The sequence below is a fragment of the Lycorma delicatula genome, chromosome 1 (assembly GCF_047948215.1).
Source record: "Lycorma delicatula isolate Av1 chromosome 1, ASM4794821v1, whole genome shotgun sequence".
In the NCBI taxonomy this organism is placed as follows: domain Eukaryota; kingdom Metazoa; phylum Arthropoda; class Insecta; order Hemiptera; family Fulgoridae; genus Lycorma; species Lycorma delicatula.
The window spans coordinates 205,323,001-205,349,207 of NC_134455.1; the positions used below are offsets into that span (position 1 = coordinate 205,323,001).

At 26.7% G+C, this 26,207-nt stretch overlaps 1 protein-coding gene across 3 annotated transcripts in view; it reads right to left on the reverse strand.

Annotated features, from left to right (window-relative positions):
- Nucleotides 1-26,207, reverse strand: part of unc-13 — a 915,368-nt gene that overhangs the window by 134,615 nt on the left and 754,546 nt on the right. For all 3 annotated transcript variants that reach the window (XM_075371044.1, XM_075371036.1, XM_075371027.1), the window contains exon 7: nt 22,775-22,881. In XM_075371044.1, coding sequence (XP_075227159.1) covers nt 22,775-22,881 — 107 coding nt within the window. The remainder of the gene's footprint in view (nt 1-22,774; nt 22,882-26,207) is intronic.

Below are 26,207 nucleotides of genomic sequence, written 5' to 3' on the forward strand. Positions count from 1 at the left end.
AACTAAACTAAAAATACTTTACAATAATGGACTCAAAAGCCATTTCAAAGAGACTGATAAAAATACAGTAACATTAAGAACATTCTACAAATTGACAGGAATACAGAATCACATGTCAGCATACTTAACCAGTAAAATAACCAACATCAAAACCTTGTAACACTAATGTAACTAATATAACAAACACAGTTCAAGTCTAAGGTAATTTCTGATTTTGTTCTGAATATGTGCTCAAATCCAAAAAGCTCTTAGGGAAAATTGTTTCCTGGGATCACAATACAACAATCACATCAGTCCTAGACTCTAATGAAAGCTAGCTGTACAAAACTGAAAGTGTTTTAAACATTTTTATTATATTTAAAATATGATTTATATAAAAAAGTAATAATTTTAAAAACCTTTTTCAGTCCTGATTAATGGAAACAGGAAAAATTTAAGATGGGAAAAAATTATCTTAAATCACAATAAAAGAAATTGTTACTGTTAGACAAAACTTCAATTTACTAATATTATAGCTAAAAAAAAATTAATTTGATGCTAAACATAATAATTATTGTAAATTATGTGGTTGTTAAAATGATAAAACTAGAAAAATGTTAATGAATAATTCTCAAAAAAATAATTTGAAAAATTATGTTGCAATAATTTGTATGCATACAAAAAAAGTGTACGTCCATAATAAAATACAAATAATAAATGCAAATTAAATTAAAAACGATTGTTACAAAAATTATGGATCTAAGTTGTTAATGAATATATTTTCATGCAAAATAACATCTTCATATTGTTTTGACATAAAAATAAATTTACCTATAAAATTAAGAATACGCAAAGTCTTTAATGAAAACTTTAATACTTTTAAGTACTAAGTACTTTTAACCAAAAACATTTTATTTTTTTAAATTATGGCTGCCAAAACGTTTTCCCAAGTTTCTGCTATACATTTGAATTAATATAATATTGTATTTCTGTGGATACCAATTATTAGTTAAATTTTGAAGTTTTATGAGTAATTTCACTTATATATTATACACTTATATATTATAATTTCACTTATTATATGACTATACCTTTGTTTTTATAAAAAAACGATTGATATAAGTTCTTCTAACTGTCAAAAAACGTTTTTTTATGTTAGGAATAAATACAATTTTTATTAACTGCCAATAAGTTTAAATAAAAACTTAACAGTAATTACTTTTGAGAATTTACCTTTGAGGAAGCTGATATAAAGTAAATAAGAAAAAGTAGATAAATATTTTATATATCAAGTTTTAAAGAAAAAGAAACAGAATAAAGCAATGAAGAGTCTTGTAATTCTAAATTTAATAAATATCATAATTGCTGCCCTTTCCATAGGTTAAAATTGTATGATTTGGAATACCTTAAAGAAAGTACTCAAAATTCTTTTGTTTGTTTATGTAAAATCTATTGCCATACTCATGAAAGGAAACTCTGCTAATAGTGTTGTTAATAATTAATAATAATATCTGTTTTTAAGAAGCTGAAATTCATTTGAAATTCTGTTGATTAATTCTTCTCTTGAATTATTATTTATATCATAAACTGTATTCTTTTAAATACTTCACACAAAATAATGAAATGGATTTAAATCAGAAGAGTTTCCTGGACTTTTCATTAACAAATTAATCGATTACTTTAATAAAATTAATCATTAAACAGCTGTTCATCTACTTAATTTATTGCACTAATATGAAAAAAAATTCCTAAAATAATGATAAATAATGTGATTATTGCTTTCTTTAGATTTTTTTTAATACTAATTCATTAATATCAAATTTACTTTACATTGCATACATTCCTTAAGTATCTTGGTTTTGTCATGGAACATCATGTACGTATTTTCATTAATTTATCATCCTCTGCAATCTTGAACCATAAATTCAATATATTTAAAAAAGATAATATATCTTTTTAAATATTTAAAACCAATTTTCACATGTTGACAAAAAAATAATAAGGTCAGATGCAACTTTGTGTACTTTTTATTGAAACTGTTTTTTGTCAGTCATTGGTAGTACTTTAAAGGTAGATGCCCAATTATAGTGAGATAAGAACAAATGTGGAAAAACTGTTAATTCTATCTTGCATGCATGATTATGTATTTTGAATGTCATAATTTTAACTCTAATGCAAATAATTTTTTTTTACATGTACATCAGGTGCAAACATTTATTAGGTGCAAAAAAAATATTTAAAGAATCATAAAAATTACTAATGAATGTTTTAACGTTGATAATTCTCAGCATGATTTATTCCTAATGAGAATGATACCCATTCTATAGTTTCATGATTAATTTCCTGTAGTATAGAAATAAAGAAGTGTGTGTATCTGTGTGTGTGTGCCCGTGCATGTGCAAGTGTGTATGCACACACACACACACACACACACACACACACACACACACACACACACACACACACACACACACACACACACACACAATCCTTTTTTAATGTTTATTAATACAAAAATATGTAATCAGTAACAATTATTAGTACAGTCAAGCCATAATTTTTAAAGCAATAAATAACAGTAATACCTTTTATATTTTATATAATTAAATATAAAACATATTATTATCATTTATATAATAATAACAAAATATAAAACTACAGTAAAGATTTAAATCCAGTCTGAACAATTTATCAACTGTTCAGCACCTGTAAACAACTACAAGAAAAATATACCTACATAGAGAACAGGAGTCAAATGTGTTTTTCTAATATGAAATATAAGAATTTATTCTGTCATATTATCAATTTATTTTTTCTCTTTTACCATTTTCACTACTTTTAGACTTTAGGTCTTTTAAGACAGAGTTGAAATATTTAATGGATTTTCCTATAGTTATATATTGTTTATACTTCTTAAAAAGAAGTTTAATTTTTTTAATGTTCATGGAATATAATTATGGAAGATCAGGTTTACCTTTGCTTTTGATGGTGCCCGTTTTGAAGTGAATCTGAAAGTTGCTAGTAACAAAGTTGTAATTTTTATTATTGCTAATTTTTATTAATTTGTTTGATATTTTAGTTTTGTTTTTATTCTTTGTATGCAAAATTTGGTATGTGTATTATTGCAGATGTAGTCGTGTCTAAAATAAATAATTAAATAATATGTACAAGCATTGAAATTTACTATAATTAGATTGATATCATCTAATTTACTATCATTAGATTGATAGAAAGCAATTGATTACTACTACTACTACTACTACTAATAATAATAATATAAAAAAATTACAATTTATTAGATTGCTTATATTTCATACTAGAAAACACTTTTATGATAACTGCCTTCTAAATTAGTTAACAGAAAGAGTTTTATAATCATGACTCTACTTTACTATATTATCAAGCATGCATACACATATAGATCTGGAAAAGAACAATTAAATTTGTGTACCAACATTGTTACAGATAATGAAATAATGATAATGAAATGAAGTTAATGAAGAATGAATGAAGTACGATAATAACCACACAATACACATACCAACAAATTAGTCTACAACAGTAATAATGTTAATAAAGACAAAATGCATTAATGGTTAACAATTTTTATCTACATAAATTAAATAAACTGATGAGAAACAACAATAGAACAAGGTAATACATACTAATTACTAACTACAGTACATGAATTGTCGTCCTAGTTACATGAACTGTTTTCTCATTACTGAACAAATCTGAGGACTTGTACAATACAGAAAAAATAAAACAACACTAAAGAGTTCCATTGACATCTCCTAATCTGGTAGTTTTAGGCTACTATTTGAACTTTATCTTAAATGATTTTAAATAGCTTAGAATTATATTTTAAGTAATAACATTTTCATTATGATTTAATAAGTAAACACTACATAAACAGTACTTTAAAGGCACTGACACTTAAAAACCAGTGCTTACATCAATAACCACACAAATAGTTTACAGTAGTATGCAAATTAATCCGAACATAAGGGATTCTTTTTTTATTTCTATGTTGTGGTCACACTGCTTGACCATACCAATTCTCAAGTTGTCTGTGAAATGCAGCATTTCTCAACCTTTCAGTATTTGCAACCCAATTTTCAATTATGATTTTCATCAGGCCTCCCCCTCTTGTACAATAGTAGTAATGTATTTTGAGTATTTTGATGCTAAAGCTACACTACGATCTTAATTACAAATTTTACAATTACCAAGAATAAGTAAATTTATTAATATTTGGCAACACTGATCTGCTGCACTGACAAAATCAGAACTGATGCCTCTCTACTGCTCTCTGTCTTGTGTCCACCATACCAGACATTCACGCGACTTCATGAGCAAACATGTATAAATGCTGCACCTCATTCAATTCAAGCCAGTCTCAGTCGAGTCAGTCCTTCTATTTCTATTGAATCTACTGTGAATGTGTATGTTGTAATTTACATGTTAATTGCAATTCATGGTATTAAATATTCGCAGTAGTAAATTTTTACAGAATCATGAATCAATTTTTAAGTGGGCGTAAGCGAGCATTAGATGATAATGAAGCATCAGCAAGTGCACCACAGACAAGCATGGTTCCGAAAATAAAATCAAGAAAGTATTCTCAAGAATACTTAAATTTTGGGTTTACCAGTGCTGAAGTAAATGAAGAAGTAAATGACACACCCCTGTGTGTCATTTGCTCAAAAATTTTGGCAGCAGATAGCATGAAACCTAATAATTTTAAACAACATTTGTAAACGCCTCATAGTGAATACATTAACAAACCCCCAAGAATTCTTCAAATTAAAATTAAAATCATATGAAAAGCAAACAACATTTTTAAAAAACTTTGTGAATGAAAATGTTTTACTTGCCTCTTACAAAGTTTCATATAAAATAACCAGATGTAAAAAGCCTCACACCATTGGTAAAGAGCTTATTTTACCAGCTGCAATTGAAATTGTAGAAACTATGTTTGGAGATAATTTTGCAAAACAATTACACTTCATACCTCTATCAAATGATACTGTGCCTGTCAAATTGGTGATATAGCTGAAGATGTACAGCATCAACTTTTCTGGAAGTTGCTTGACAAAATGTTTTCAATTCAGCTTTTGAGGCAACAGATAGCAATAAAGAAGATGCTCATTTAATTGTCTATGTTTGATTTTTTTATGGTATGTCCAAGTAGAAGAACTACCTTTCTGCAAACCAATAGAACTCAAAGCAACAGCACTCACATTATTTGCTATCTTAAATGATTTTATAAACGAGGCAACATAGAGTGGAAAAATTGTGTCAGAATATGAACTGATGATGCTTATTCAATGTCTGTAAGATTCCAAAGTACCCAAGCACTCGTGAAACAAAAATCTCTACAGTATGTAAGGACATATTGCACGATCCACAGAGAAGCTCTGGCTTCCAAAGAAATGAGTCCTGGTCTGAATATTGTGCTAACAATGGTTGTAACTTTAGTAAATTATATAAACATGAGATCCCTTAAATCAAGTATCTTTTCTGCACTTTGTTAAGATATGGGTGCAGTACATTCAGCCTTAACATTTTTATTGTGAAGCAAGATGGTTATAATGTGGGACATTTTTGCAATGTGTTTATGAGTTAAGAGATGAAATCACCATTTTTCTAGAAGAGGAAAACTGACTGAAACCGAGAAGTTTCAAGATGATTTATTTGTGATGGAATTAAACTATTTGGTTGACATATTCGAGAAATTAAATACCTTGAGTCTTCAACTCCAAGGAGCAAATACACATTGTTGGATATGAGTGATAAAGTTAATGCTTTTTGCAGAAAATTGGAATTGTGAGCAGAAATTTAAAGCAAAAACCTAGGAATGTTTGCAAAAGTAGATGAATGTGTTAAAACTTACAAGACTGAAGAACAACATGTGAAAGTTGTTTTTGTAACCACTGAAAATGTTTGAAAATCATTTAGCCATGCTGTCAAAGAATTTTAAAAAGTATTTTCTTGTTTACAACTTGCTAGCAAGTTATGAGTGGGTTAGGGATCCATTTCAAAATACTCCCAAAGAGCTCTTAACTGCCGAAGAAGAAATCTTCATAGACTTCACAGCAACTGGTGAAATCAAAAGACAATTTAGTAATAAATCACTCTTTGAAATTTGGGCAGGGTGGATGATGAGTTTTCTGCACTGAAAACAAGAGCATTTCATGTAGTATTAGCATTTTCAGCATCCTACCTTTGCGAAACTGGATTTTCTGTAGTGGCTGCTTTGAATACAAAATATAAATCTCAGCTAAATATAGAAATAAGAACTCAGAGTGTCTACTTCTAATGTTAAACCTTCCTTCAAAAAACTTTGCTCTGCAAGACAGGCCCAAGGGAGTCACTAATAACTAATAAAGTTATTTTTAATTTAGAATTACTAAGTTAATGTATAAATACACTGTGCATTACTGACACAATGCTACTTATAAGTGTTATATCAATGTAAATGTGTATTTTACTATTTATTATGTCAGAATGTATTTTTTTTTATTTTCCTTTCAGTAAATTAATAGATCTTTTTAATAATATTTTCTTTTTGATATGCTCGTGCCCCCATTTAGTGTTATCATACCCCCTAGGGGAGCATGCCCCACAGGTTGAGAAACACTGGTGAAATGTAAGGTTATTTTTCTTTAGCAATAACCTCACACAGAAAATTCATCAATTTTCATGTTATAAATAGTGTTTTGTGAAATCTTATTTCATTTTTTATTACAAAATCATATTTTTGTACTTTGGGTTCTGAGTGTCTTGAATATGTAATAATATATATAACTCCAAGAAAGCAATCAAAGATTGTTTTTCTTTCTGTCCATACCAATGTGATACAATGGCAAATAGCTTCTGAGCATGATCTTGGACTAGTAACAATGAATGTATTTTAAAACAATTTAAATAAACTGGTTCCTTTTCATCTCATAGGAAAGGCAGATACAGCTGTAAAAGAAAAACTATTACAACACAGGATTGGTTATTAGTGAGAAAAAGTAAATCTGTCCAAAACTTATTTACTGTGGGCTTAAATTCAGAATTAATAGCCAGTGGAACAGATTTACATATGATAACTGTTTGATGCCAACTTCTTGTAGCTGATCAGAAAGCTCATGAACAGATAAAAAGCAGCTTTTATCACCATCAATGAGCAAAAAAGGCTCTTGTGGGTCAAAGCACATGCTAATTGGACCAAAGAAGACTAGAAAAATGTTATGTTTTATGACGAGTTGCATTTTTACGTTCAGAGGTAAAAGGGTTCCATCGGTTAGAGAAGCATCCGATGAAAATATATCACCAGCTCATATTCAACTATCAGTTAAACATCCCCAGAAAAAGATTCTGTTTTGGGGTTGTTTCCTATTTGAAGGTCCTTGTTCATTACTTCCTATGTAGGTCATTACTTCCTGAGTAGATCCTATGTTGAAAAGTAAGGGATATATAAAGATTCTGAAGGAAAGGATTATGACACAATTTCAAAACAAGTACCTACAAAGCAATGGTGTGTTTTAACAAGATCTGGCACCATGCAAAAAAAGTGGAAAGATTTTTTGAAGAACGAAACTTTAAAGTGCTCCTGTGGCCAGGCAACTCTCCAAACTTAAACCCAATTGAAAATTTTTGGGCAATAGTCAAAAAGTAACTCAAAAATGAATTGTATCACAAAAATTGACCTTATTTAAGCAATTATATCAATATGGTTTCATGATGGAGAAATCATAAAAAAGTGTAGAACATTTGGTGAATAAATACCAAATCATCTACATGAAATGATTAAGAATAAAGGAGGACATATTAATTACTAGATATTCACAAATTGTATACATGAATTTTTGTTTTTTTAAATAAAGTTACTTGTTATTAAATAATATCTGTATTCAGATTTATTTGAACACTGCTGTACATAACTGAAATTTACAGATATATGGTAAACAATCATGGACTATGAGTTGAAATCATAGAGTAAAAAAATGATAAGCTTTTCTGGTTCTTGTCTTCTATTCACTCAATTTTTGTAAATAATCGTTTAAAACTTGTCTAAAAAATCAATTTTGTACATAATCATTTAAAAAATCAGATATAAGGTATTTAAACATAAATATCTGAAAATTAAATTGCTATTTCATTGAAATAACGATTAGTTAGTAAGGAAAGATGAAACAACAATATTATATAAAAGCATATTTTTTCGAATAAAGGGTTTATTTCTGCTGACTTCATTACTACATCTAATTTACAAGAAGTAAAGAATACAAGAAAATAAAGAAGTAAAATATAAAAGGCAAGATTACAAGAAGTGGATATTATGAATTATTAACATTTACAAATAAACCGGTTCAATTAGGAAAGATGTCTGTAATCAAGTGAAAAATAGCAAAAATATTCATTAAAATATTTCTTTGATGCCTTAATAACACTGCTACTTAAGTACCTTCATTTTTTTTAGAAAGGAGAGAAGCATTCCCAGTGATCGATTTACAACAATTTTACAGTGATTGAGTTGCATGTATGGACTGTGCCTGATGATGAAAATAACCATTTTTGATGATAACAAGACAGAATTATTACTCAGAACATCAATATATCTCAACCATGTGTTTGATAGAAAAAAAATTTCAAGAAAAATTTTTTCTACTTCTATATCAGTGTTATTTTTCATAGATAGACTTATTTGAATAAAAAACCTCTTCAGCCACTTTTGAATACTGGTAGTAGTAGGTTATTTGGATCTGATTGTTGGAGTTAATACTGCCTGCCTGTATGGTCGCCTTTGTAGTTAAGAAAGTTATATAAGAAACCAGAACAAAAATTTAAAGTGTTTTGATTATTCATTATCATTCAAAATGATAAATTATTTTTATTAATAAACTAAACTCAAAATGTTTAATTTGAAGGTATGTTTTTATATCATCAGAGATACTAGTGCTGCTGTTTTGCATTGTTATTCTAGTTAAAATTCTAGTTGGTAATTTTTGGATTAAGTAACATATCTAGAAGTAAGTCAAAAAATGCATTAGAATTCAACCAAAATAGATAAAATGCATCAGATTTGATTCTATGTCTAAATAATCTGAAAACGTATTTGATATTAATTATGTCCATTCTGATATAATATATTTAGTAAATAAGTCCTAAAGGTTTTGTGTGTTTGTATTTATTTTATATAGTTTTAATTTACTTTAAAACAATTATTTTTGTGTTTATGTTGAATATCATGGTGGCTGTTAAGCCAGTTAAGTAGTGTAATGTTTATCAAGCCAGTTAAGTAGTGTAATGTTTATCATTCTTTTTTCTAGATCAGCCAGTTCAGTTTCAATTAAAATAAAATTAAAAAAATACATGGTGGTGAATTTCTGACTATTTCTATGAGTAATTAGACTAAAAGAGATGAATTTGACTCTATGTTAATATTAAGTGGTTTTATGAGTTTACTGATCTTTAGACACACTTATTTTGCAAAATGTGCAACTGTGGGTGGTCAGAGCAATTTAGTTTATTTATGAGATCTTATCTTGAGGATTTTATTTGTTAAGTATGCTGGTTTGCTTGGTTTTATTATTTAATGTGAACACTACAGAACAGAATGAAACGAAAGTATGTGCATACACAGTAAACATTTAAACAATACTGATGTGTTAATTGTACGACTCAAAAGAATGCTCTACACTCACATGTGAGAACCTATAGTAAATGAATCATCATGCATACACTGCTACTGCCTTCATAATGATGTTATGTTTGTACCCTGCTCTCTGTTAGAAATCATTTAAAATTTTCTTTTATGTAAAAAAAAAAATATGTAGAATTCCGCAAAAGGAAAACTTCAAAAATATTATCAGAAAAAATTGTGGGTGATAGAAAAATTCTGATTGTATTTTTGAATTCAACATAAAAAGTTAAATTATAAATACAATAAAATTTTCCTGTGCCATAAACTATATCTATTAATTTATTTTTATTTTTCAATGCAATTTGAAAAAAGTTATTTTATCTAATTAATTTTTTTTTTTTTGAAGTCTTATCCAATTTAAAAACACGTGTTTTTATTGCTTAAAATTATCAAAAATAAATACAACCTCAGAAATGCAATAATGAAAAATATGTGGTGAGGAAGTAATCACCCTGCCACATTGTTGAATGAGAATTGTGGTTTCTCATTCAACAGTAATAGTTAAGAAACTTTCATCATAAAAAGAATTTCTTATGTAACTAAGCATTTCATACTGAATATTTAATATAAATAAAATTCTGATTTTGAATTTTATAGTTACAATTAAAGCACATTTCTTATATTTAAAATACTGTAAAACATTTTTAATGTCCTATAAAAGACAGGAACTAGTTAAAACACTGTACTTTTCTAACAATACAGCAATGAAGAAAACATATTACATAATTAGAATTTGTCTTATAATGGAAAAATAAGTTCAATAGTCAATTAAAAAATTACTAAAAAAAAAAATCTTTAATTTTATTAAAAAGTGATGTGGTTTATGATGCAAGCCACTACTTGTCGGTACTTCTTGTTATTTTACAATGAATTGACTAAATACTCATAGAACTCAATTTTTTATTATCAAGTCACTCACAACAGTCATGTTTGTTTAGAATTATTTAACAAGACGGTTCTAAAAAGGCAAAATTTTTTCTGTTGCCAAGAATTCAAGAAAATATTTATCAAAAAACTTAAAGGTGAGAGACTGAAATAAAAAGCTAACGTGCAGTCAGGAAGTTACATTCAGAAGTTTTCTTAATTGATCAAACATTATCTGCATTTGCATTAGTTATTAAGTTTTTTTAAATAACAGATAAATTCTGTTTCAAATAACACAGTTATCACTCTATTAAATAATTAAGGGTTTATTTAACAAATTAAATAACTGATTTTGATAAATTTTACCATTAATTTTTCATAGTTATATAATGGTTTTCTGAATGGAACAGCAGAATTTATTCAATGAAAACCAGTTTAAATCAGAGTCAAAACCAATTTCTTGTCATTAGTGTTAAAAATAATGATAACATAAATAATGTGTAGTGAACTAACTACAAAATTACGATACCATCTGGATTAAATAATAAGAATTTCTCCCTATGTAAGAAAAAGTACATAAAATTAAAAAAAAAATCAATTTATTATTTCTTTCACAATAAATGGAACAAAGTTTAAATGTATTATATATTTTTTTAATTTCAGTATATTACTGATCACAGGTAAATTGCTTTTATCAATGCTTTATAGTGTTGATAATATTGTGATTTCAGCTGAAGTTATTACTTAATGACTTTTAATTGGTTTGACATGTATTCAGAATTTGTAATGCGTGTTAGATCTGGACTATGTCTGTTTAGTGTATCTATGTTTTTGTTATTTTGGTACATTTACACATTTCATATCGATCATGTTGATGTGGGGGACCAATTATAGTTGCTTTACTGTTATCTGCATTGTTGACAATCTGTGTATCAGCCTGCTAATTGTCAGTTGGTTTTGTAATGTTATCTTTTGTTATAAGATCCTTTGTCTATTTAACAATCACTGTTGTATTAGTGTTCATGTTAAATTTGCAGCTGTAATTATTTTGTCTTGAAGATTTGAAGATGTTGTTAATGTATTTGTGTGGTTGGAGAGCAATTTTATTTTGTTCATTTTGGTTTTCAATAACTTTTTATTTCATCCTAATTATCTCTCTTCTCAACTTGAAAAAAGCAGGTGTAATTGCATCTGAAATCATAATTGTAAGAATAACAATGCTACAAACTGAAGAAAAATAACTATACCATAGTGATTAATTTTTAAAAAAGAAAAAACTTCTGCGTATTTCAAGTTATGTTTGTTTTATCTGATATTCTATTTCGTAATACAAACACTGTCTGTCTTATAATTTTATTTCATTTCCAACTTTAGCATGAAAAAATCTTAAAAAGAAAAAAAATTGTTTTACATCTATAAAAGAGTATGAATAAAAGTAATGACGAATATTTACTCTATTTATTAGAAATTATTTTTCTTTTTTATATTTTAATTGTCACTGACATCTATAGTCATTAGCCAATAAAAAGCACCATGCTCAACTTAGGTGATTTATGGGAACCAGTACATTAGAAATGGTTTTGATTGTTGACATTTACCTTATTTCACATCCTTCAAAAAAGTTATTCCTCGAGGCATTTCTGGAATTGTGGGGCAGTCATTTGTAAAGAATGTAGTTTACGGTCTAAATATTTTTTTCTGCTCATATTATTATTATTATTTTATCAAAATCAACATATGGTATTTATCAAATTTATCTTGATGTCTGGGAAGTTATCAATATATTATGCAAGAATAAGCTGTTTTTTTGTAACGTCTAATAAAATACTGATTAACACATTAATCTTCAGTACTTTAGAAATTAAAATAATTATGAAACCAATGTAATCAATAATAAGAATGGCAGATGAGAAGATTCAATGAAATTTTATTTTTACTCGTTATCATAAAATTGATGCATTTCCTTCTTACTAGAAATTTCATAATATGCTTCTTATTATGCTAAGAACTGTAATAACTGAGTTCCATAAGAATGAAATACTTCCATAAGATTGAATTCTATATGTCTTGAGTGAAATATTTTTTATAATATTTTTTCCAAGAAAACTTCTGAATATCCTAAGTATAGTATAGAAGAAAATAATGAACGATTAAAACTAATTATGTTTCATTAGACTACAAAGACAGAAATATTTTATAGTACTAATAATGATAATTGTAATAATAGATATATATGATAAATATATATGATATTATTTATATAATAGATAAATATGTGTAAATAATGTAAAAGGTAAAATCTACAATAATTAAATCAATAATGTTAATTAATACTAAAATGTTAACGTACACTCAACTGTTTATAAAATCTAATAATCACAGAAAAACAAAAAAAAAATCATAGTATAAGAAGTTCTTCAATGATTATTTATGATGCATTGCATCTTACAGTAAAAATCTGTGTAGAAGAATATGAAATAAAATTTGGTGAGGTGAATAAAACAAAATACAGAACTTCGAATTTAAAGTGATATAGAACAAACGAAGAGTGTACAGAAAATGAAGTTGAAAAACTGCAAAAAATAAAAGAAAAGTATAAATTAATTGAAAATTAAGTGGTAGTAATTTCAAATAAACTTACTTGTGTTTATAAAAATAAATTGTAATATTCACTTACAGAAATTAACAGTGAAGTAAGAATAAGGTTGTAAAAAAATGTAATTAAAATTGTTGACTGAAAATGTACTGCAAATTCCACAAGCCATAACATTAAAGTATATTTAATTTTAAAGATAGGTATTTATTTCTCCAAGTGAATATTTATGAGATATTTTTAATTTTGATGAAAATTGTTATTTGTTTTTACTATAAAAATTATTTCAGTAATTTAAAACAGTCCTCTTTTAACTGTTATTAAGTTTGCAAAGTTATGAAATTAGAAATGGAAACAGAAACTGCACAGTTACAAGAATAAGAAAAGATTATGAATTATAATAAATTCATAATCTTTACCAAATAATCTTTTTTCAGAATAGCAACAGTAAGATTAAAAACTGAACCACCCTTCTACTACCAGAATGTATGCTCCATAAATTTGTGGGAAGAAATAAATAAAATCACTTTATAAATTTTCTGAAACAGTATTAAAAAATTATATTCTGTTTTCTGTGAGGATTTGACATAAGAACTTTTTTAAATTCAGCACTATCAAGTATAGTGAGATTTTTAGTAAAGAACAAAGATGTAGCAATGGAAACAAAGGCAGATTTACAAAATTAAGGGATGTAATTTTAAGAAGAACTTATTTTTATTTTAGGTTTGATCAGATAAGTAGTGAGTGATAAAAAAATAGTGTAAAGTAGGAGTATGAAGTCACTCATATCAGCTAAAAAAGTATTATACTTCTTAAATTGTGGATAAAGTTATGTACTTTTAAACAAAAAAGTTGTAAGCAATATTTGGAACATAGACAGAATTGGGCTACTAGGAATGATGCAGCAGGAATGTAGCCTTTTTGCTCTGTTAATTGTTTATATTAAAGACTATGTTAAACAATGGAAATGAAGAGTTAATTACTATATAACATTTGTTTACACCTGCTTTACACTGTTGCATACACATATATATATTATATATAGAGAGTGTATAAGAAGTACTTCCAGGACTTTCATAACCTATTTTACTCGTTAAAATAATGGAAAACGTTCATTATAAACATATGTTCTAAAATTTTTTGTTTGCAAGTTATGGCTTGTGAAAAATTTCACTCGGATTTCAGCTATCCCAGTGAAATGAGGTTGTACTGAAATTTTTAGTATGTTAATTAAGGGGCAAAGTTAATGATATCTTATTTTCAACTATTCAACTTATCTTGTACCATTTTGTTTATAATTAAACTCTCTACGAATATTGTTTTTAAAGTTTTATTTTTTTCTTACTCATTTAACAAAATTATTGTACATCAAACATAAAAAACAGGGTTTTTTTACCTCAGTTTATTGGTTATCACCCCAAATTTCTTAAAAATTACAGCAAATGTAACACCTATTTTATTCGATTTTCAGGTCAAAGACCATAAGATATCACTAACTTTGCCCCTTAATTAACATCCTAAAAATTTTGGTACTATCTCATTTCACCAGGTTTGCTGAAATCCGAGTGAAATCTTTTACTAGCCATAACTCGCAAACAAAGCATTTTGCATTTTAGAACACATTTTTATATGAACTTTTTCCATTTTTTTCATGAGTAGAGTAGGTTATTAAAGTCCCAGGAGAACTTCATGTTACACTCTGCATATATAACATGTATATATAAATGTGTGTGTGTGCATAGGCATGAATGTGTTGATTATTTCTTTTGCAAATAATCAAATTTTCAAACATATTTTGGAGGATGCACTTCAAAGATCACTGTATTATTATAAATATATCAAATGAATACAATTTTAGTAAATACAACAAAAAGAATTTTGCTAACTTTAGAAAGCAAATTTTTGAATAAGTTACATTTCAAATACTTGGGTAGTAAGTTTTTTAATAAATTTGAATCTAATTTTTTTACAAAACTCTTTTGTTGTGGAAACTGAAATATTCATTTTTGTCCGTTAAGTAATACAAAAAAAAAATATTTTAGGAAGTCAGTACAAACTGCTTTGAAGAAGTGGCATAGATCATTTTTGAAAATGATGTAGCTATCAAACTTCAAGAATAATAAAAAAAAATTATTAATTTAATTAATGTACAATTAGTAAATGAGTTATCACGGCTTGATATAATTTGACGAAATTGTAATTATAACTACTTCAATGATGAAAATTTCTCCTTTTTTAAGGAAAAATTGGGTTTGATTATCAAAATATAACTGGAAAAAGGATAAACACTGTTCTTCATAACTCAGAAGTTATCTAGTATAACTCCATATTAATGATATATAATTACATCATAATATTACGTAATGTACAATACTATAAAAGTACGTAATAAATTCATCTGTTATGGTAAAATTTCTTCCATTTTAATTACATATGTAAAAATTCCACTTTGTAGCATCCTAGAATAATATCAGTACTACACTACTAGAAAGCAAAGATTATTCAAAATAAACATGAGAAAATAACAAAAGACAAAATAACAGGTAGAAAAAAAGGAGGTTATGTGTCATTAATAAAATTAAATAAAAGAAAATGAAGTGCAAACTGTTAAGTCATAAAACTACATCAATGTAAATATGTTTAATACTACTGCTGCAGTATCTGTAAGTTAGCTCATAATTCTTATTGTGATTAACAATTATTATAAATTTTATTATTTATATTCTTTTACTGGGATGGATACAAATTTGAATGCCAAGTTTCTGCAGTAATTGCTTCTTTGGGTTTAGTTAATGTCCAGTGCCTTATAACTGATTGGCTTGATAAGAAAAACTGTAAATGGGCTTACAGCCCTTTATAAGGTAGTACAATCTGGAATAAAAAAAATAAAATTCTGTTTCCAGAAGGTTCATTTAAACATAGTATTCTCAAGCTAGAGATCTGGTCAGCTTAAGATAACAGTTAAATTAACTTGGACTTGGAATTAACAGCTAAATTAGTTTGGACTCAAAGGCCTTTTTTAAATAATAATTTATAATTTGGAATGGTTGTTTACTATGAATTACTGTTTAAAAATAAAATATTTCTTCTGATAGTTACATTTTTTTTAAAATTTATAATTACCACAGCAGACTTAAGCTTATTTCTTTTAACTGAGATAAAATTGGATACTTGGCATAAAGCTCCATCTACTTAATAAAATGAATTAGATCTCTCATGAACGATAACAATTCTACTTTAAATGCTTTAAGAAACCTTAGTGTGGATTTTACATATTCTATATTATATAAACAAATTTAATGAATCAGTTTGTATTGCTAAAGTTGTCAATTAGTAGAAAAATCAATTCTTACATTTCTACAGCACTAAGCAATTACAATGAATTACAGATTAACTACTACTAATAATTCTATTCATATGATCACTGTATAAGGTTATAATTTATATACAGTATTATAGTACAAAAGAGATGTGATTAAAATAGTCAAGAAAAAATATTACTTAGAAAAGATTAAAAAGAATTAAGAATAAAGAAAACAAAGAAAGAAGAAAGTCAGGGTGAGAAGATAAGTGTTAAAACTATATTTTTAGAGCATCAGGATGCAAGGATTTATCATACCAAATATACAAGTAAAAAGTCTATTCTTACTGTACTGCTTGGTGGAATATAAGAGCTGTTTATGTAGCTGTGAATATGTTTGTGAGACTCATAAAGTATCACCAACTGGCAAGCAACAAGAAACGATATTTTGTCTACAGATTATTAAATTAAAAAAAGTAAAAATTCTGGTTTGGAAAAAAATAAGATAACTTTCTGTTCAACCAATAAGCCTGTGTTAAAAATAATACGTTGTTTGCTTATTAATCAACAATACCCTAATACTAATACCCATTAAAGTTTATTAAAAAAGCACATATAGCTCATAATAAATAATATATTTATTGGTATTACATAAATATTTTTTTTTTTTAAATAAAAAGTGCATATACGGTTTTTAATAATGCTGTAAGTGAACATTATATGCCAATCTATGGCTTTCAGCAAGCAATTTGTAATCTATTTGATAAAGTTTCAGTTAGTTGAAGCTTAAATTTCTGAAAAAAAATTCTACTAGCCAATTCAACTAACTTTCAAGTAAACATTGATTTTTAAATAAATTTGGGAAAATGAAAATACTTTTTTTAGAAAAGAGTGACTGTAGATTTAGAATAGCATGTGTGTAACCTCTGGTGATAATCTATAGAACTAAATTAAAATTAAATAGCATATTGTATGAGTTGATTAAAATGTAATTCAATTGCTTTCAGACAATTTGTAAGCAATTTTTTAAAAACAATTTAAGTGATGGCAATTGTAATATCAGTGTCTTTGGTATGACATGACATTCATTTGTTAGATATGAATTATGAGACAATAAAATTTTCCCTGGAAACTTTTCCTCGTCTATTTATTTATCTTTTTTATTTGTAATTTACTTCCTACTCCTTTTTCTTTATGTGCAATGGTGGGCTTAAGTTTCTACTGGATTATAAAATTTCTTTGAACTTTATAAACTAAAAATTAGATTATAAAAATATAAAATTTAATAATTACAAAATTATTTATAAAACTAGGAAATCTCTTTGGCTGGAATAGTTGAAACTTATTACTTTCAAATAGCATCTTTTTTAACTCCCTTATTATCAGTCATTTTGTATCCTAAGACATAAAATTTTATGTCAATTATCTTTAGTATTTTTATATTCGTTTTCAGCTTTATTACTACATATTTTAAAATAAAAAGTTATTTCATGACTGGATATATAAGATCTAACATGACTAAAAGTGGGACTCTCATTTAATTTTGTGATGGATAATGATTATATTTTACATGGACCAGTTTGTAATTAAAAAATTACATTTTAACTGTAGGAAAAATAATAACTTCAACTCAACAATTATTTTTGAAGGAAAATATCTTCTGATGATTTCTCATTTTAAAAGTTACTAATTACATCTTTTGAACCATTTTATCTCAAAGAATTAATGATAAGATAAAACATCAATAAAAAATATTGATTTTCTTTTTAATATAGCATGTCTTTTTGGACTTTTAATATACAGTCAACCCTTCCTGAAGAATTAACAATTTGACCATAAAATGAGGATATTTGAAATTAAATTTTCTCCTCTTTTGTCAAGTATTCCAAAAGCCTCTGAAAATGAAACGTGTTTAAATCTCATAATTTGAAAATATGTATAGTAAGTTTAGTAGAATGCTTAAATGAATAAGCATATCTCACTCAGAATTACAGAAAACTGCAAATCAGATAATGAATTTATCTTCTATGTGGCCCTGTCTAAGAAGACTGAAAAGGGTAATTTTATATAATTCAGAAAACAGGCAAGCTTTACTAATCTTAAACAGAGAACCAATCAGACAGTTGATGCCTAAAACAAGGTTGCTAATCAACATTTGATTAACATGAAACCAAGGCTGAATCTAAAATCCTCACATCTAGCTGATGTAAATTTTATTATTCATTAAAAAAAAAATTGAATAAATCTGTTGAATTAAATCTGAACTAAAATAGCTAAAAGAAGTTGAGATTATAACGGATACAAAAAGGAAAAGTTTGTAATTATATGCTCATCTTGAAAATGAATTAACTATTATCATCAGAATTATCAGAATTGGTAAAAGAACTGTAAGTTAAAAAAAAAAAAAACAAAATACAAACAAATGTAAAAAAACTATCACTTTTAAAATTATGTTTTTGTGAAAAAATACAGCAGAAACTGTCTGTCCACTGTTCACTTAAAGTAAAAGGTAAATTACAAGGCAGTTAATACTATCAAAAGTCTCTACCTGGCTATTCCAGATGGGAGGAGTTAACATGGAACTTAAAATTTTCACAGAAAATTTGTATTATTACCTTTTTCACTTACTTTTTTTACCTACTGATTAATTATCTATATAGAAAAATATGTACCTACTTGTAGAATTTTACTTTTTGTAGATGGTTCTTGAATGCTGTTTTGATTATTTTTTCTGTAATCATTTAACATATCCCATTCTTTGTATAAAACCCCTGACCTTTCAAACAGAGTTTAATAAATTTAAAATTAAGAAAAATTTTTGTGTTATATTTAATGAGTTAGATACAATCAATTTTAACAAACACAAACTTAAATCCAGAATTGTTATATTTGATGGAATTTTCAAAATAAAAAGAAAGAAATAATTATATGTATATAATAATAAAATATTCAATGATATATGTATATTCAATAATAAGGACTATTAAAAAAGGTTAAGTCACTTTTATTTTACAATACATCTGATATAAACAAGAAAGGCTTTTACAACAAGACAAAATATCGTTTACTTGATTATCAGGCATGTTTCACTGTTTCTCTTGGATTATTATTTAATACTTGCAGGCATTTATTCAATTTCAGGGCATGGCCTCCTAACCTAACCTGTTATAGCAATCTTGCAAGACCATTTCGAGGTCCCCTCTAATACGATAGCCTCAGCCTGTTCAAGTGAGTCTATGTGCGTGTCTGGATCCATTGTAAACGTTGTTCTGTTGGAAAACATACAAAATAACAAAGAACACCAAACAACAAACAACAATTAACAACAATAAAAATACCAAAGGCCAAACAAAACAAAAAAGATTAAACATAAACTGGTAATAAATTGTGAGAAACATTAAAAGTAATAGCTAGAAAACATTGAAAAAGAAAATAACATTTAGAAGGCAAATACATGAAAGCAATAAGAATAATTAAAACCAAGGAATATATCTTTAAAATTTTTAAATAGGGTATTATATATATAAAATATTATTTTCATCTATATGTTGAGTGCAGTAAATATTTATTAATTTTAAATCCATTATAAAAAAAAAATTATTCAAGTTTACTTTCACACTGATGCTGAATGGTAAAGGAATAGCAGAGTAAAATGTTTTTGGTTGAGCTGTGAAAATAGATAACAACAATGCAAATAATATCAAAATTATTTTCTGCTCTTTTATATCAGATTGATTTATTAAAATTAAAAAAAAAGTTCTCTGTAATGATGAACCTAAACATTTTATTAGATTAAAAATAGTTTTAACAGTTATCATAACTGAAAAATAAGCCAAGAAATTTAAGCTATATTTCTTCACTCTTTCAAATGGTCTAAACTAACAAATGTTTTCTTTTATAAAAATATAGTATGTTCTGCAAAACACATATATTATATATTCATCTGTACAAGTAACATTCATATTGAACATGAATATATTTCCATACTCAATAATGTAAATTATATCATAACATAAAATATAATTACAAATATCTTTCAACATACAAATTTTCTAAAAAGTATTACATTGATTGATTTATTTCATAAACACAACATTTACAGTATTAAATAAACTGCTTTCAGTAATTGCTTCTAAATGTAAATTAAAATTTGATTGGTTACAAATAAAACTTTCTAGGTACAATCAAGAAAATCAATGGTACAAATACACAAAATGGTTTGATTACATGTAAAATAAAAGGTTAAGGAATGAAAAAGGAAATAAATAATAAAAAAAGTAACAAACTCTGAAAATATGTGCCAAATTAAAGCTGCAAGTAAATATTATTTATTTATAAAGGAGTTGTCCTTTTTATTAATTTAGCATGTAGTAGAAGTTTGTGAATATTAAAATTATAACAATAGTTTCCTGTTCCTGAGTGATATGAATGAATCTGTGGAATGGAACATAAAAAGTACAGACAAAAGTATACAGATATTTAATTAACACAGAAGATATTAATTAATTTAATATTAGCAGTATACAGCTACATTAACATTGTATTTTTAATGAAAGAAGAAAGGTTATACCTTTATTTAAATATAGCATAATTTAAAGAATTTATGGAATTACGTACGTAATTTAATTTAGATATTCACATATAATTTCATATATTAACAAAAAATTCAATTTATGAAAGTAGCCTCAAAATTAAATAAAAATTTAATTTTAGGTTGTTGTTTTTTTGTTTTTTCCTGTTAATTTGTTGAATTTGGTGACAGATTAAAACAAAAACTAACACCAGATTACTAAACTTAATCTGGTATTAACTTCATAAAATAAAAATGTGAAAAATTGAAATAAGTATTATATTTTTGGTCATTAGTATACTTTTTAAGTCAATTTAATTATTTTCTAAGTTGTTTTATCTAACATATATAATTTTTATTTAAATCGTTGACCTACAAAATATTCTACCCATATGAAAAACTGTTCACAACAAATTTAAGTATGAGAAATCTGAGTCTTGGTTACAATAAAAAAAGAAATAAAAAGAAATGGTGTAAACAGGCTGCTATCAAGTGCAAGGCTTTGGATTGTGAGAATATCTATTTTATTTTATTCTAACTTTTCAATTAATTTTTGTTAATTTTTACATAAAAACATTTTGAATATCAGAATGTCACCAGCATATAACATATTTTAATCAAAATGATTATAACAAATGTCAATAAAGTAAACCATCAAATTTAGGTTATTTTTCATTTAAATAATCTTTCATGTAAGTTATCTAGCATGAGCTTGCAATGGGACCACCAGAGGAACTGTTTCCAGAATAAAAAAAGAATCATCAAAATCACATTATTTGGTGATGAACAAATACTCAGGTTACAAAAATATAAAAATAAACAGTCTTGAGTTGAAATGAGAATATACTACTTTTACAGAAGTCAGTTAATAACACAAAATGACTGATTACTAATTTAAGATAATTATGCAGGTTCTGAGATGAAAATAAACAATATTTTATATATGAAAGATCAATATGATGTGATGTCAAACCACGTATAAATATTTCACAAGGTAATATAATAAATTATGGATGAATATATTAATGAAAATATGTTATAAAAATCTTCATGACTAAATAGTCTTTCAGAAATTATAACATATTGTTAATGGCTAGCTGGATATAAGAACTGTTTCTTTAATGTAATTGTTTATTAGTACGTAGGGTATAACAGATTTATTGTTAAAATTATTTTGTGGGAGAACAGAGTAACAGTATTATATCAGAAATGGAATATCATATATAAAAATTTTATGATGTTATATTTTAATATTATTTAAGAATTTTCATATTAGTATTATACTTAACTTAAAAGCAAAAATGATATTCAGAACGTGAAAATAATGTTAATGAGGGTTAAAGCTGAATGTAAAAAGTTGGTTTGAAGAAGTTATAATTAATAATATGAACAGTTGTTTTATTATTGTTTGTTTTTTTAAAAATGTGTTTAGACAATTGATAACTAAGTCTAGTATCACTTTTGCTGCTCCTTCAGTTTCAAAATACAATGTGTCAATACTGAATACTGCTTATAATAAAAAATATATTTATAAATATAGGATTTTAAAAATGGACTGTTTTGTAGTTTTATTTTACTGAGCAATTTTTATTGTAAAATGCTTTAGTAATGCACATAAACAGATATAAAAAAGGATAAAAAAGAACACACTCACACAGAATCAAATATTAATAGTGAAACACACATTATAATTAATTATAGATACAAACAATAACATGTAAACAACATAATGAATGTTATTTTATTGCAGTGCCATTGTATTTGACCGACCTGTAATTGCGATTTTAGCCGACCATTTGCTAGTACCATCTAGGACAGATTGATTGACTGCCATCATATGTCCAATGTGGCTCTTCTCCTCAACGCCAAAAATTGACCTGTATTAGTCAAATCTATAGGCTAAACTATCAAACTTATAAACAAAATTCACTCACAAATAGATGTATCACAAAAAAAAACTAAACAATAAATTAATATTAACTTAAACTGTTAAATCACATGTAAAATAAGAAATGCACTGAAAAAATACAATAGAAACTGAGTTGAGTGATTTTAAGCTTTTTTCCAGAACCTCTGGTAAACAATAAATAATTTTAATAATGAATATATCATCTGATGTAAAAAGCACTTGTTTTAAAATAAGAAGTTAGAACCAGAGAAATCAAGAAATTTTTCCTAATTGCAGTTTACTGCTTATGCAAATTAATTATTAAACACAAAGGCTTACAAAAAACAAGATATAGAGGTAGGTAGGTGTGAGTAACTTTTGAACACTTAGTCCAACTGTGTTTGTATATGAACAGAAGCTTAATTTGGTGTACTACGAAATTAACATAGCTATGTTTATATTACTTCTTATTAAAGTATATTGTGAAAATATAACAAATTAGGGGCAAAAAATCATAGCAAAGTTCAGATTTCTGTACTAGTTGGATTAAACAAAAAAACATACTAACAGAAGTTCATAGTTTATAGTGTTTCATGTTTTCCAAAATATTCTGGAAAAATAAACTCAAAAGGACTTTTAGCCATAGTCACTCATACATTTTCTCTAAATTAATTTCAAATATCAAAAAAAGTGTATACTTATGTAGTGATTTGTATGAATTGTACAATATGTAAGTATTGTAAGGAGTAAAGCATAGCATTAATTTAGGGTGTGGAATCTCATTTAATAGAAGTTTTATCAAGAAGTCTGTCCTCAAAAGTCTGGCTTTTGAATGATTAGTCTGGACATTTAAATAGCTAAAAAAAGGTTGCAAAATTATATTAACAGAAATAAAAACTTTCAAACACGCATCAAAATATATAACCTTAATAAAAGATTTATTACATAATAACTTTATTAGCTTTATAAAAAATGTTTTGCATATTACAAACTTTAGGAAAACTAGTAGAACCTCACAAATCTGAAATAAGTGGGTTCAGAACAGTTTTGAATTTCTCAAATGTTGGGGCAAACCACCTACGTGAAGGTGGTTATACATTTTTATAAACATTAGAGAATAAATTACATACTTTAGCATTAACTAAATGATTTGGAACACTAAATATATATCCAGTACTTCAAAAGCACAAAATGAAAATGTACAAAACATACGTTTGAATGGGTAATGTACGACTATGTACTTTGAATATGAGTAGACTGTGAACATGGTATGTTATGATGAAAAATAAATATTCCCTACTCAGAACAAATGCATAAAGATAGAAAGCTATTGAATTTCAACAGAAAAAACTCTGTACAATATAAGAAATAGAACAAAATAGCTATTGCTAATTAGTTCTAGAAAATATCCCCAACATAGTGAATGATATTGAGTATAAAATGGAAAATCATGTTACTAATTCCATGAGGTTTGTGAGAAAATACAATAATGCTGAAAAGTAATTATCACACTTTATTTCTGAAATGCTGCATGTGATCTGAGTTTTAAGAGATTGTTTAAAAATAATTGAAAAATAAAAGTTATTAAAAAAGTTAATCTCCTAAATTAAATTAACATCTTCAAAATGAAATTCTAGAAATTGAATTTAATGCTTAATTTGTATTATCAGAATCCTTGTATAATGGAACAGATTCTGTGATTTAATATATACTAAAACAAATTTTCCTAAATTATTACGTGCTTTTTAATTTTTGTGTGTAATTTTAGTTTTTGGCATAATTGGTTAAATACCAACAGGTCAAAAAAGCTGTCAAAATATTATAAATCTCTATCACTTTTATCAATATTTTCAAAGGTATCTGAAAGTTAAAGGATTTGTCCTAATTTTGTTCAACACCTATTTTTGCAGTAGGAAATGGCTGGTTATTTTGGAAAAGATTGCAAACAAATGTTTCTCTTACTGTAATGTGATGTAATATCCTTAACATCTAATCAAATTCATTTGTTGTCCAATTCCCAGCCCAGTCTTATTTTTAATTCATGTTAACTTCTTTTGTAATGTCGTTAATGATTACATTGTAAAACAATTTGCTAATCAAAAAGTAAAGAAGTAAACCTGGTGATTTTCAAGTAAATACTTTATTTTTACTCCTAAAACAAAGGTACTTATTCTTTAATTTATGAAAAAATCTCTTCTTAAAAATATATTTATTTATCATGCCGGTTTATGTACAAGAGACTAATAATATTTGCTGATCAGTATGACAGAGTATGATAACATTTTAAGAGAATTAAATCAATTGCTATCAAAATACATGAAATTCTGGTATCTGAAAATCTTTTTGGAACTGTTACATGGCATATTCATCAGCAGTGTTAATATTGTGTTTTGAAGTGGTATTATAATTAAAAGTACTCATTGGTTGGTTTCTAAACATTTTAAAACTATTACGAGGCTTGGCTGATCAATTTTGCAAACTAGTGTGCTGCATGGAGAAAAAAGGTATTATTGAGTTGGGTGTGGCAGCACATGATAGCTAAAATCCCCCTCTATGAACCTGCGATAATGTAATCTGTTTACCAGTTTGTTATCAGTTAAAATGGAGTTGAGTATGACCAATATGTCAACATGGTTAAAACAGCGCACAGTGATCAAATTTTTAACAGCAGAAAATATGAATCCTACGAATATTTTTCATCCTTTAAAAGCGGTTTACAGTAGTGAAACTATTGACAGGAGTACTGTGAATAGGTGGGCGTTGAAATTTCACGAATGTGAAGCTGGTAAAGCAACAATTGAGGACGCACCTCGCAACGGACGACCAGTTTCTGTGATTAACGAGAAATATCGAAAGGATATGGATGATTTGCTTCAAAGTGACCAGCAAATCACCCAGCAATGCATCACTATTCAGTTAGGCATATCTAAAGAACGAGTAGGCCATATTATCAAGCAATTGGGTTACCGTAAAAGCTGTGCATGATGGGTACTATGCAAACTCTCTGATGGCTCTCTGCAAGCTGAAGTTAGAGCCTATTCTGCATCTATTACACTCACTGGATTTGGCTCCATGCGACTTCCACTTCTTCCGTCATCTCAAGAGGGATCTCAAAGATAATTATTACACCACTGACGATGAGGTGAAGGAAGCTGTAACCACTTGAAAACGAGAAAGACTGCCAGAATTTTTCAGTGATGGAATGCAAAAACTTGTCACATGTTGGGAAAAGTGTATCAGTGTATAAAGGGATTATACTGAAAAATAACTAAAACATTTTTTAGCTAAGGTATTGTACTTTTATTAATTTTTTAT